The 13,473-nt window shown below is 34.0% G+C and overlaps 2 protein-coding genes across 2 annotated transcripts; one reads left to right on the forward strand and one right to left on the reverse strand.

Moving 5' to 3' along the window:
- The first annotated feature begins 4,217 nt into the window (after positions 1–4,217).
- On the forward strand, positions 4,218–8,121 carry LOC127087091 (alpha-L-fucosidase 1). The gene is made up of 3 exons (XM_051027947.1): positions 4,218–4,941; positions 6,087–6,320; positions 7,158–8,121. Exons 1-3 carry the CDS (start codon positions 4,400–4,402, stop codon positions 7,924–7,926), a joined length of 1,545 nt encoding a protein of 514 aa, XP_050883904.1. The 5' UTR covers positions 4,218–4,399; the 3' UTR covers positions 7,927–8,121.
- A 168-nt stretch (positions 8,122–8,289) lies between these two features.
- Positions 8,290–10,965, reverse strand: LOC127087092 (serine carboxypeptidase-like). The gene is made up of 9 exons (XM_051027948.1): positions 10,592–10,965; positions 10,339–10,507; positions 10,054–10,173; positions 9,824–9,967; positions 9,591–9,741; positions 9,386–9,474; positions 9,046–9,304; positions 8,740–8,873; positions 8,290–8,514 (listed from the first exon to the last, which is right to left on the reverse strand). The coding sequence occupies exons 1-9, from the start codon at positions 10,888–10,890 to the stop codon at positions 8,392–8,394; spliced, it is 1,488 nt and encodes a 495-aa protein (XP_050883905.1). The 5' UTR covers positions 10,891–10,965; the 3' UTR covers positions 8,290–8,391.
- Positions 10,966–13,473: the final 2,508 nt, after the last annotated feature.

Genomic DNA, 13,473 nt, shown 5'->3' on the forward strand with positions numbered 1-13,473 from the left:
GCATATAACTCCCTTTGTTTCTCATAACCCCTTTTGTTTCTCAGATAGTCTAACAAGCTTTCAAGTATGGTTCTTTATCAATTAACTCACCTCACCGTTAACCGTCTTCAACAATTTCTTACTATCTTTGATTTAGAATACCTCTTTGAAGGTCTTTGGTTCTGAATCATGCATCCATTCAACTACATTAAAAGCGTAAGATATAAGATAACCATGACCATATTTAACACTAATTTCTTTTTAATCAAATAGTAATTTGGCCAGCTCCCAATTTTTATGTTCTTCTCTATAGATTTCAATACTCCAATCATAGAATTTCTTCACGTTTAATTTTTGAAAGATTCTTTGAAGTCCATAAACCGAGAATTATAAACATTTTATGGTGTACTAAAAATTTCACCATCATCATCAATGTCACTATCAATAATTATATCAAATTTTGATAGTATTATTGGCAAGTTTGTGTTTCCATGTGGTCTAGCTCTTAATTGAGGCTATTAATCTAACCAATATCATGTACACCATTTTCATTATTCACGTCATTATTTGTAGTCTCAACGTCACTTAACTTTTCTTCCAAGTTAATTTAATAAATTGAAATGAACGTTTTCTTTATGATTCCAATCCTAAGCCTCTTCTCTCACCACTTTCACATCTCTACTAACTTCAATTTTGTTTAGCACATTATTATGGAATCTATAAGCACTAGTCTTGTGATGCCAACCAAAATCATTGATTCACTCTTGTCTTCAAGCTTCTTCCTCCTTGGGTCAAGAATTTGCTTGAAGCACAATGAGCCAAACAAATTTAAGTGAGTCACTATAGGCTTTTTTCATGACCATACTTCATCAAGCACCTTTTCCTTAAATCACTTCGAATGACACCTATTTAGAATGTAAATATTCGTGGTTACTACTTCATCCAATAAGTGATGTGGTAATCCTTTCTACTTCAAAGTGCTCCTGCTCATGTTCAAGAAACTTCTATTTCTCATCTTAGCAATTTCATTATGTTGTGGGGTGCATGGTGATGTAAATCCATTCATGATATCATGTTCACTACAATAACCTTCAAATTATTTGTTAAGAAATATATTGCAAGACATTTAACTTCTACAACATTAATCAAGGTCTTGAATGTTCTGTTCTTGGCAAGTACTCATTTCAAAATCAATCTTCTATTTGAATCACAAACTTTAGTGAATAAATTTTCATGATCACAAATTATCTTTCTCTAACAATTAACAAATACTCATCAAATTACATTTCATATCAGGAACATATAAGATCTTCTCTATTACAGTTTTCTTGCCATTTTGCATATAAATAATCACATTTCCCATGCGTACTTCTTCCATTGAGTTGTTATCATCAAATTTCTCCTTAGTTTTCTAGAAAAAAATTAAATTCAATGATTAGTTTCTTGTTTCCTACCATATTATTTGAGTATTCAGTGTCAAGATACCAAATCAAAGAATTTACTACTTCTCTAGTTGTTGTCACCAAGAGCATCTTTTTGGTTCAGAGTCAAAACTAGAGGATTCATGTGCAACATTTTCCTTTTATTCATTGTTTTGAATATTTTCCTCTTTCCCTAGACAATTTTCACTAACACATTCCTCAAACTTGTCACAATTGTAACATTGAACCTTACCTTAATCAAAAGGATTCTTCCTGATTTGGTTCTTTTCGTATTCTCTCTTTGGAGGTGAGTCATGATTTTATTCTTACATGACATTCAATTTCCTTATATTTTGATCATTATTCCTTTCCATAATTTCTTGCAAGTTTCATTCTTCTTGACTTAAACAAGAAATGTGTTTTCTTTTTTTCTCTCCCTTTATTTCTTTCGATATACTTCAACTCAAGAGCTTCAAGTATGCTTTGTAGATCTTCAATCTTGATTTCACTCACCTATTTTGTTTCTTCAATAATTACCATTGAAGTTGCATGCCCCTAACAAATTCAGAGGGAGAACCCAATGTGATTGATTTGCTTATTGAGTCTCCCTCATTATTGAAAATCCATGAATCAAGTCTGAATCTATTCGTTTTTAAGCATGCATAAATCAATTGTTATGTTTGAGATTTGATCATGATGGTTTAAGTCAATTGTTTGAGTTAATGAAACAAGAACTATAAGTGATCCAATCTTTGACCAGAAAGTGTTCCAAAACGCATCAGCAATTACCTGTTGCGCAAGGCTCAAATGTCATATCAACATGATGTGGCATTGCATCCATCATGTGTCCCTTCTGCACCTCCATACAACTTAAGCAAGTTAGATTAATCTTGAACACTTCTTCATGTTGTAATTTTGTAAAATGCAGTGAATCCAAAAGGAACAACAAGACATCTTAAAAAGGTAATGAATACTCAACTCTAACTTGTTAAAAATTAACATTTTTTTCTTTATCCATCTTCCTTACTGCTTCTTCTACATTATAGTTTTTGTTTTTCTCTAGATTAGTATATGGTTCTTTTAGTTGTTTTTGAAATTATACTCAGATCTGTGGTTTTTGTTTATTGTTCAGGTTAAGATTCAACTCGGTCATGGATCTGCTGCTAGTGTCACATCTAACATGATTAAGAATTAGGGTTATTATTTTTGTTTGTTTGTTTGTTCTTTCTAGATAACATGCTCCAAGATCTGTTTGTTCTTTTTGGTTGGCCCTTTACGGAAACGCTTTTGAGTATTTTGTTCTTGATGTATTCAGTTTTCTTCAGTTTGTGGTTTTTTTTTCTTTGTTCCTTTATTTGGGTATGGACGTGCTTGGTATAGTCATTTCTTTGTTGAAAAGAATGTTCCAACTACTTTTGGACACCCCTTTTTTGTCTATATGAAATCGACAGTTACAAATTTTTTGATGTTGTATTTTGATTGGAGAATAACAAACTACAGTCACACGGTTTACAATTCGTTTGGTACGTGGTACAAATTCGGGTAAGTGGTTCGTAACTCTCAAAGAATTAATTACGGGAGGGGTATACATAGTCGGTACACTATTTGGGTTCGTGGTACGTTCAAATATAATAACCGATACACTATTATTAAAAACATTATTTACTTATAATAAAAATTAATAGGAAGAAAGACTTCATATTCCCACATCGACTACTTTATTAACATTACTTTGATAAATTAATTATAAATAGCTAGTGTATACTCACCACCAAAACTTTAGTTTTAATTAACATGGTCATTGACATTCACTTTTATCAAAGTTTTTTTTATTTGACAGTTATTTTCTGATTTAAACTTAAAATTTATATTTGGTTCGTCTGTATTTCATTTTATACAAATTCAAGACGAATTCATGTGAATAAATTTATAAAAGTATAGCGAACCGATACGCACGAATCATTTCGTAGTTCGTAATTGGTACCTACGAATTATGTGACTGCAACAAATTATTGTCATTAGATCCAACTACGTTTAATCGAATTGAGTTTTACAAACAATTCTTTTTCTTCCCCTTACGTTTAATCGAATTGAGTTTTACAAACAATTCTTTTTCTTCCCCTTTCACTTTCTTATTTTCTCTTTCTCATTACATTCCCATATTTTCATATTCTCCTAACTTATCAAAGAAATTAGATGGTGGAGAGACTCAAAAGAAAAACTTTATATTGTTTGTGCTCTTTGATTGTTGTATTTGAGTTGCCTAAGATTTTATAAATATGTTAATGTGAACACATGATCCATTCATTGGTTTATTTTCGCAAGGATGAATAAGTTGGTGAATATTATGTTGGATATGAACATGACATATGAAGATTTATCTTGTGAATTGTTCTGTTTTGCATAATCAGTATCTTTACTTTCTTGATTTCTCATACAGATTTTTTTTTTAAATAACCAAGTTTTTCAAAAATAATACGAAAATAACCAACTTTTCAAAAAAAATTCCAAAATAACCATGTTTCCCAAAAAATATAAGAGGAGGCGCCAGATGCATTGGCGCACATGCATTGGGCCTCATGAAGAGGCGCCAATGCTTGTGGCGCCTGCATGGCCCTCCAAAGGGAGGCGCCAATACAGCTGGCGCCTCCTCTTATACATGTTGATTTTCGTATTATTTTTGAAAAACATGGTTATTTAAAAAAAAAAATCTCTCATACATGTTGATTTTTAATTTAAAATATAGCTCTTTCAATTTATTTTAACTCTTGGCTCTAGTTGCAAACTGAAGTTATAAATATTTTTATGTGTCATTGTTAAAAAAAATGAATTGATAAATTATGAAGCTTTTTCTAGTGATGTTTATTGTATTGAATGAAAATTTTGGATAGGGTGATAATATTGGAATTGCATGTGAAATAGGTGAATGCTAGTAAAGAGAGTAGAAAAGTCATAAGAATGAAGTAAAGTCAATCTGAAGCTCAAACTCTAACAGAAACATGAAAACAAGATTCAGATTCTCCATCAAAACCCAACTTCTCCTTTTCTATTCTTTTCTAATCCACTTATCATCAAGCCTCAAACCACCCCCACTTCCAATTCTACCCCTCCCCACTTCATTTCAGCTCCAATGGCAAAACGACGACATGTCCATTTTCTTCCACTTCGGAACCAACACCTTCGCCGACGCCGAACGGGGCTCCGGCCACGCCGATCCAACCATCTTCAACCCTGCCAAACTCAACGCATCTCAATGGATTCACGTCGCCAAAGAATCTGGATTCTCTAGCGTTCTGTTAACAGCGAAACACCACGATGGTTTTTGCCTGTGGCCTTCCGAGTACACCGATTATTCAGTGCGATCGAGTAATTGGAGAAACGGGAGCGGTGATGTGGTTGCTGAACTCGCTGATGCTGCTAGAGACGCCGGTGTTGGATTTGGGATTTACCTCTCGCCGTGGGATCGGCATGAGGAATGTTATGGTGATACTTTGCGGTATAATGAGTATTACTTGGCGCAGATGAATGAGTTACTCACTAGGTAATTGTAGTTTTGAATTTGTTGTTCGTTTCATAGTTCAATTTTGTGGTTAAGTGGTTGAGTTTTGTTTTTAGATTTGTTTCATGAGTTATTAGTTTCCAACTCATTAACACCATTGGATCTAGGGTAAGTGGTTGGTGTGCAAAGTGCGTGAGTATTATAAATCTCGGGGTACCGAGTTTGTAAGAAATTCCCACCTCATTGTTACAATAGTTAGTTATTTTTTAGTTAACAAGCTAGTTACTATGATTGTTATGTGTGTTAATGTGATTTGTTAGCTGTTTTGTTTTCCGTTTAACCCTCTTGGTCTTAAAGCATTGTTTGGGTTGATAGAATGAGATGGAATTGAATTAAATTCGCCATTGTTTGGATTCGTTAAAATCAGATGGAGCATGGCAGAATGGAGTGTTATTGATTTCATTCCATTTTATCACTTATCACCATATTTCTTCCCCTCAGATTTGGACGGGATGAATAACTTGCCTTTTGTTCTGTCGTAAAATATCCAAACGATGGAATAAAATTTCCATGCAAGGGGTTCTTGTAATCCAGAGCTTGTCGATAGATAAGTAAAGTCTAGCCAATAATGATTTTAGCAAGGGATCAATTTTGGGTGTTTCCAATTGATTCAATTTGAACTGAAGTGATTCATTAATCACGCGAGTTCAACCACTTGGTTAATATGATGTGTTTTTTCAACTAGTATTAATTTTATTAAGATATGTTTCACAAACTTGTAGTTACTTTGTTACTTATTGGGAGTAACTCTTGAAATAAACACTGCTGTAAACTAAAGTAAGCTTGAATCTGAATTCTTAAGTAATAGATTTAGGGTGTGTTTCTAGATCCACACTTAATTTAAACTCAAAATCATCATGAGGTGTGCCTGGATCTTAACTTGTAAAACGATTCAAGAATAAGTCCATTCTTACTTCTTTAGAACCATGCTAGCTTTATATGAATTTCTTAGTACTAGATTTTTTTTTGTTTTTTATATTCGAGAAGTTGATATTTATGAATGGTTCGGTTGGCCTGATATGGATTCTTGCCCTCATGTTGGAGTGAATCATTTTTTTACTCATTGTTATTGTGAATTAGTATATACATTTGATTTTTTGATTTGAGAACTATTGCATTTAAACCAGGTATGGAGAAATAAAGGACGTTTTTCTGGATGGTGCAAATGGAGGGAAGGGCATGAAATATTTCTTTGAGAGTTGGTTTTCTTTCATTCACCAGCTTCAACCAGGTGGCATCATTTTCTCCGAATGCGGTCCTGGCACAAGGTGGGTTGGTAATGAATATGGAGTTGCTGGATCCACTTGTTGGTCTCTTTTCAACAGTTCCGTCGTTCAAATTGGCGGCGACATTGATCCTATGTGAGTCCTTTTCATACCAACACTCCTAATGTAGTTTCCTTGTTTCAAATCATGTCTGATTCAAATATCTGCTATGTTATATTGTCAATTGTCAATCATCATCATATAATTAATGCATTTTCATTAAACAAGTCATGGAGTTGAGTCATTGTTGTATTATTCATCCACCGGAATTAAAAGGATTTAACTTAATCTGATTCAGAGGATTTATTAATCTCCAATGAAATTGAAGCATGCAATTTTCAATCATTAGTTCTTTGCTGCAAATATTAATGGAAAGGCCTCACACTTGGGATACCGTCAACGGAATACGCAATCAGTGAATTTACATTGTTAGATTACTTGCATTTTTCTCTTGAAATTAGAGACTGCATGAAATCCAATGCGGTAAATTCACTGGCAGTGTGTTCTCTTGACATTAACAGCAAAGAATCCAAATCCGTAGAAATATTCTCAGAGTGCCATGTGCAAAAATGTACTAGTCTCATGGTTTCATAGGGTGAGAGGTCCTCTTGTTTCAACTCAGATTTGCTTGTTTGAGCTTATCTACTGACATAATAATTTGTGAGATGTTTGAGAGAGCTTATAGAAACATCTTAGGAGATGTTTTCAAATGATGCACATGATGTTGCTTAGAAATTCAATACTTTCATATGCTTTTCATAATAGTTTATGAAAACAACCTATAGCTTATATGAAAAAGTTTGACTTTATTTTATCTTTTGTTATAGAAATAGTTTATACATAAGTGCTGATATGATAAGCGCTTATAACTTAGTTGTTTATCCAAATACGATTTAAGATAGCTACTTATCAATGTTTTGGGGGATCTAACAGATACCAAAAGCAAGGAGATCCATTTGGTTCTGAATGGCTGCCTGCTCTTTGTGATGTCTCTATCAGACCTGGTTGGTTTTGGCATGCTTCAGAACATCCAAAATCTGCAAGGGAACTACTCGAAATATACTATAAATCACTCGGTCGAAACTGTAAACTATTACTGAACGTCCCTCCAAACTCCTCAGGCCTTATTTCCCCCGAGGATATCCAAGTTCTTCAAGAGTTCAGTGAACTTCGACGCTCCATATTCTCCCACAATTTGGCAGCAAGCGCTTTCCTTAATGCAAGCAGCACAAGAGGAGGAATCCAAGATTCTCGGTTTAGTCCCTATAAAGTTCTTGAAGAAGGTATACCCACTTATTGGGCTCCTGAGGAGAACCAATCTAAATGGATATTGTACATAGATCTCAAAGAACTAGTAACCTTTAATGTTCTGAAAGTTCAAGAACCTATTCATATGGGACAGAGGGTGATTGAGTTTCATCTCGAGGTGTTGAACCGAGATGGTTTTTGGAAGAGAGTTGTAAATGGCACGACAATTGGATATCAGAGGCTGTTGCTGTTTCCAAAAATAAAATCTCAGTATTTGAAGCTAGTTGTTGACAAATCTAGGGCAGACCCTTTGATATCTTACTTGGGAATCTACATGGATCAAGTTACAGTTTTGAGTGAGGACATGCCTTATAAAAAATCAGGTACCTATTTCAATGGAACTCAAGTTCTTCGCAGTACCACGAATAATAGTTCTGGAAGTGCTTCAATGTAAACTCTTTCACACTGATTTGTTTGTATAATTGTAACATATGAAAACATTTTAAATGCATTGTACACATACAATCAGGGTCTAGTGCTGGTGCGCAGTTTGTTTTTGATATTTCTACTTTCCACATAATCAACCATGCATACCCTTAGTCTAAGCCTTGATTTAGAAGAATAAATATAAGCTCCTTTTCTCTTTGTATGGAAGCATTTCATGACATTGTTTTGAATGTATTTGTTTTAGAATTCAATTTCTTTTGAAGAAAATTGAGTACAAAGTTGTGCATGATTTGATAACAATGGTGGATGATTTACTTCAAAATCTTCAATCACAATTTATGAGATGGTAGAAGCAGGAATAGACAAGAACTTGGAGAAGAACAATTATATTTCATTCACCATTCTAATGTACACAAGTAAAAATCATTATTCTGTTTACAACTTCAAAGTGATTTTGGATTTATGCATAGCATCATATAGGTGAAACATTATCTCCTCCCTTTGTCCTTACTAGTTTCCCTTGCATCCAATCTTGTAGCATCTGAAGTGCAGCTTTTGGTTGATCCATAGGAACCATGTGACCAGCCTCTTTCACCTATTATTCGCCACCAGAAAAGGTTACACACAAGTTAATCAATAGCTACAAAGCACCAACAGACGGATGCATATGCCTGATACAACATCCGTAATAATTTGAGAAAATGAAAGCGATCGAGTGTAAATACTCGTGTCAGTGTCGGACGCAACATGTGTCATAATTTGAGAAAATCAAAGTGATCGATAGCCTCATACTAGCATGAATACACCCTTAAATACAAACCTTGAGGAAAGCAAGAGATCCATGGGTTTTCAGACTTCCTGCTTCTTCTCTGTCAACCAAATATGGTGTTATAGGAGACGTCTGAAATTCTTTTTGACCTGACCACTTCATGGCATCAACCCACCTTGAATTCCCTACCAAATGACAAGCACATTCTTTATTCTAACTAACAATTTTGGTTCAAAATCATCTGAGCTTAGTTAAAAAGCTCCAGTTAAGGACGAATCGTCCGAAAGAATCTGAGTTCGAATCGGGGCCTTCCCTAGGAACCAAAGGGGTTAAGACCAAAAAGTTAATTGAACTTACCAAGCCAATTGCAAATGAGATCTTCTTCCCCAGCATACACGAGCAACTTGATTCCATCCTCAAGAAGAGCAGGAATACCAACTTCAAGATTTTTCATCCAATCCTCCATCATGGCGCTGTATACTGTGCTACTGCAAGAAACAAATTCCAAGTCCCCAACACCTAAAGCTTTTCTGACTGTATCCATGTTCAAGAATGTTTCCACATTGGAGAAGTCATAACAAAGACTTCCCACACATTGTTTTCTAATATCATAGTACTGCAGTTCAAACAACAAAACACATCAGTTAAATCAAACTACTTTTTTATTTTCAGTATTCTTTCTCTTTCGATATCATACATTAATGTTGCCGGCTATGTCCATGATCTGGTTGAATATGCCACTGCAAATACTCCTTGAAGTCAAGCATGCTTCACCGCCTTTAGTGCCTAACAAATCAAAGCCAAACTAAGAGTGTCAATGAAGAAAAATAACACGTGACTTGTGCAACAAGTTACTAAAATTTATGACTCAGAAGGGGAAAAGAGAATTCAAAATGTTATACCACAAGCCTCTATAGCCTTTTGACATGGTGGAACCAACTTGTTGATTCTGTCATGTTCAGCTTTATTAATTAATCCATTGTCTAATGCAAAATCTGTATATGCCTTGTACTGTATTTCAGGATTGGTTAATCCATTACCAATAGCAAAACCCTGATTATCACAAAAGGTTTACCAATTAGTTTACATTACATTGATATTATTACATTATATGACTATGTAATAATAGTAATACCTTAAGATTTATATGAATTCCTTCTTTTGCCTTGTTTCCCTGGTGAACCCTTGATGCAAAAGCTGGAATGTAGTGTCCAGCGTACGATTCTCCGGTAATGTAAAAATCATTCTTAGTGAACTGAGGATGTTCCTTGAAAAATGCCTGTCATTGTAAAATTTAGTCAATTTTGTTATGAGATTAGTTCAGTAAGAGATTGTTTTCTTTAATCTTCAAAGAAATCAAATTACCTGCAAGAAGTCGTACAGATCATTGCTAACACCATCTTCGTCGTGACGAATGTCGTCATCATCAGTGGTATAGCTGAAACCTGTTCCAGTTGGTTGATCTACAAATATAATATTCGATGCCTGCAAAAGAAGAAAAAAATGCATATATAATTGAGTTCTGTGAGCACCAACACCTCTGAACAAAAATGTGTCTGGTTAATTTTTCAAATTATTACTCGTGTCATCGTCTCAGTGTCACGTGTCAATACTTCATATATAGTAACTCAAGTGAGAAATAATAGGTACCTTATCCCATCCATATTCATTCCAAACAAGGGACAAGTTCTTGGAAAACTTAAAAGGACCATTTTCATAAAACAAAGCAATTTCACTGCTGCATCCTGGACCTCCGGTTAACCATATGACAACAGGGTCATCTTTCTTGTTTCGGGATTCGAAGAAAAAATAGAACATCCTGCAATTCACATAACAAATTGTTCAACGAAAACATGTCGATGCAGACATCGATATTATGATGCGGAGTGACAAAAACATTTACCTTGCAGCTTTGGAATTAGGAAGACGATAATACCCTGCATGATGACCAAGTTCTTCAACAGACAAACCAGAATGAGAAAAACCAGGGAAAGTGAACTTCTTTTCGACAATATTTCCATGAACAATATGAGGATCGTTCTCTGGTGTGTTAATGGAATCTTTTGGAAAAAGATTAAGTCCTCTTATGAGATTTTCTGCTTGTAAATTTCCCAAGGATGATGCAGTTGGAGATGAGAATGAAGGTGAAATGAACAAGAGGAAGAACATCATTTTGAGGAAGTTTAAGGATGATGATGCCATGTTGGTTTGTTTTTGTTGGATGAATGAAGAAATGGATGTGAATTTATAGTGCTTGGAAAGTTGAGTTGAGTATGATAGGGTTAACAGTTTCCCAACAATTCTTATGTTGCTTTATCTTTTGAAACTACCTACATGCAAACAAATTCATGATAAATAGAATGCTTTTTGAAAAAAAGAAAAAAATAATATTTTAAACAAATTATTTAATTAAATATTTCTTTAATTTTTTTTATAAAAATTAAGCAAAAAAAGTTAATATTATTAAATTGACATCTGAAAAAAAAGCTGAAACAATGTGATGAATAACGGATTCCGTCTAATTCATTCTAAGTTCCATTTTATATTAAAGAAAACAATGGTTTAAATCTTTAATCATTTTTATAGACTAAATAAACACATAAATGTTTCTTTAAAGTACTAAAAAAGAAATGTTTTTTTTGTCAATAAAGAAATATTTCTTTAAAGTACTAAAATTTCATGGCATTAATCTTCTTTCTCATGCCATATTTATGAAGTCTTTATGTAAAAGTGATTCAACTTAAAGATAATCTTAAAAGTTAAGCTTCTGAGATCAATATCCAAAATTAGGATGTGAAAACATAAATTATATGCGATTAGAGAAATTTTATATAAAAAGTGTATTTATTACAATAAAAGAAATTAGTAATTATGTTAAAAATATTTAAATATTCACATGTTCTGTATTTGTGAAGCTGGAAAATAAAAGTGTAGCGTGTACGATATGATAGTGGTGCTTTAAGTGAGAAATTCCCATTTTATTATTGATTTTTATAGATTATATTTTTTATCCACGATGATGTAGTATCTTGTAAGTATGAGTGGCGTAAAAGATCATCTTCAGAAACTACACAAAACAAACATTCCTGTCAAATCACAACCCATACGCAGAAAATGGGTGAAGATTCACATGCTCTACTTTGCTTAATTCATTTGTGAAAAATTATATTAAAGGCAATTTGTAAAGACGTTTGATTATCATAAATAGGACACATTATACCTATTTTAGGTAAACACAAGTTTTGGAGATGTTTGCGCCATATACAAGCTCCTAAATAATAAGAGTCCCGACTCAATATTCACTTTCAACACTCCATCTCACAAGAAGATTATGCTTCTTACCTTTTTATTTTCGATAATTAAACTCATATAATAATAAAACTCAATACCAATGTGAGCAAAGTCCAATATAATCAAAAGCCCGATATAAAGGGGTGAAAAGGATGGTCAAGACGCTAAAAGAGTGTCCTAGTTTATTTTACAGAATTGTGTTTCGGAAATCAGTAAGTACTGTCAGAGTCATTCTATGGTCATCCACATTCCACGCTCCTTTTTTTATATTTCAGTTACCAACAAACTTCACTATAAAACCAGGATTAACGCGCCGTTTTGAGGTACCTTCATTACAATTTAAAATTCCATTATTCATTTCTTATACTAATTTGAACGTTAGAGTGCTAATCTTGCAAGTCAACTCCGTCTATTACATTGAAACTAAAGCTCCATCATGGCATGACACTTAGTTCAACTTATCTTATCATCATCTTGTTCTCGTGCACAATATTGGCATTGTATGTGAAAATTCGATATCAAATTCCTATGATGACCACACTCTCCTTATCTCAGACCTAAATATTATCTCACCAGAGCTCCAATCTACATTCCAAGTCAATCTCACTAAATTTGAAAGCAAATTCATCTCACAGAAACCACTAGGCAATGACACTGTCAAAAGGTACTCATTATGCCGCTCAACAACAGAGCACTGCGGTCACTAGAGTCGTGGAAAACTATTCTATGTCTACTCCTTTTGCTCTGTAGCCAAACCCAACACAACTGCAGACGATCCAAGGAGCTCCTTAACTTCCTCCACTTGCAGTGAATGTAACACTTCAAACTCCAAACACTTAATTTATAAAACACGTGGAATAAAATACTTAAAAGGGTGCCACATCTCTCAGCATAACATTTCAATTCATGAAAGGAGCGGAAAATAAACTCCAACACACCTTCAATTATCTCATAAATAGAAATCAACTTCATTTAATCAAAAGGTTCAATTAAATAACTCGCAGAAAAATAAAAAAGAATATGATATTCCCAACCCAGTGTTACACTATCAGAGCGACACGCAAGAAACTAAACAACGCAAAAAGATAAACAACAAAGAAGGAAAATTATGCCATCCTCCAATACAAGAAACATCTAAAGCTCCCCAGTCTTTACTCGAGTATCTGCACCACAGGCGTAAAGAATAACAAATAAACAAACATGGGGTGAGAATACATTCACATCTGATAACGATGCATAAAACAACAAGGATGGTGAAATTAGCATAAATAATCAGTTATACAATCCATCCACAATAATAATAATTCACAAATGCAATTATGTGCGCAATGTATTCATCTCCTCTACTCCAATGCATGTGGTACCAAAATTTGGATATTCAGAGGTGTGTTATTGAAGCAACCAACTTGTCACTGGACCGAAGTCCTAACTCGTCACTGGACCGAAGTCCTACTCGTCACTAGACCAAAGTCTTAACTCGTCATTGGACATAAG

The sequence above is a fragment of the Lathyrus oleraceus genome, chromosome 5 (assembly GCF_024323335.1).
Source record: "Lathyrus oleraceus cultivar Zhongwan6 chromosome 5, CAAS_Psat_ZW6_1.0, whole genome shotgun sequence".
NCBI classification, from domain to species: Eukaryota; Viridiplantae; Streptophyta; class Magnoliopsida; order Fabales; family Fabaceae; genus Lathyrus; species Lathyrus oleraceus.

Bases quoted from the DNA above. Each gene is read 5' to 3' on its own strand.
- LOC127087091 (XM_051027947.1), top strand. From the start codon at position 4,400: ATGAAAACAAGATTCAGATTCTCCATCAAAACCCAACTTCTCCTTTTC. The intron at 4,942-6,086 runs GTAATTGTAGTT...CATTTAAACCAG, and splicing joins ATGAATGAGTTACTCACTAG to GTATGGAGAAATAAAGGACG. The intron at 6,321-7,157 runs GTGAGTCCTTTT...GGGATCTAACAG, and splicing joins GGCGGCGACATTGATCCTAT to ATACCAAAAGCAAGGAGATC.
- LOC127087092 (XM_051027948.1), bottom strand. From the start codon at position 10,890: ATGGCATCATCATCCTTAAACTTCCTCAAAATGATGTTCTTCCTCTTG. The intron at 9,305-9,385 runs GTATGATATCGA...TTTGAACTGCAG, and splicing joins ACATAGCCGGCAACATTAAT to TACTATGATATTAGAAAACA. The intron at 8,874-9,045 runs GTAAGTTCAATT...GTCATTTGGTAG, and splicing joins TCTCATTTGCAATTGGCTTG to GGAATTCAAGGTGGGTTGAT.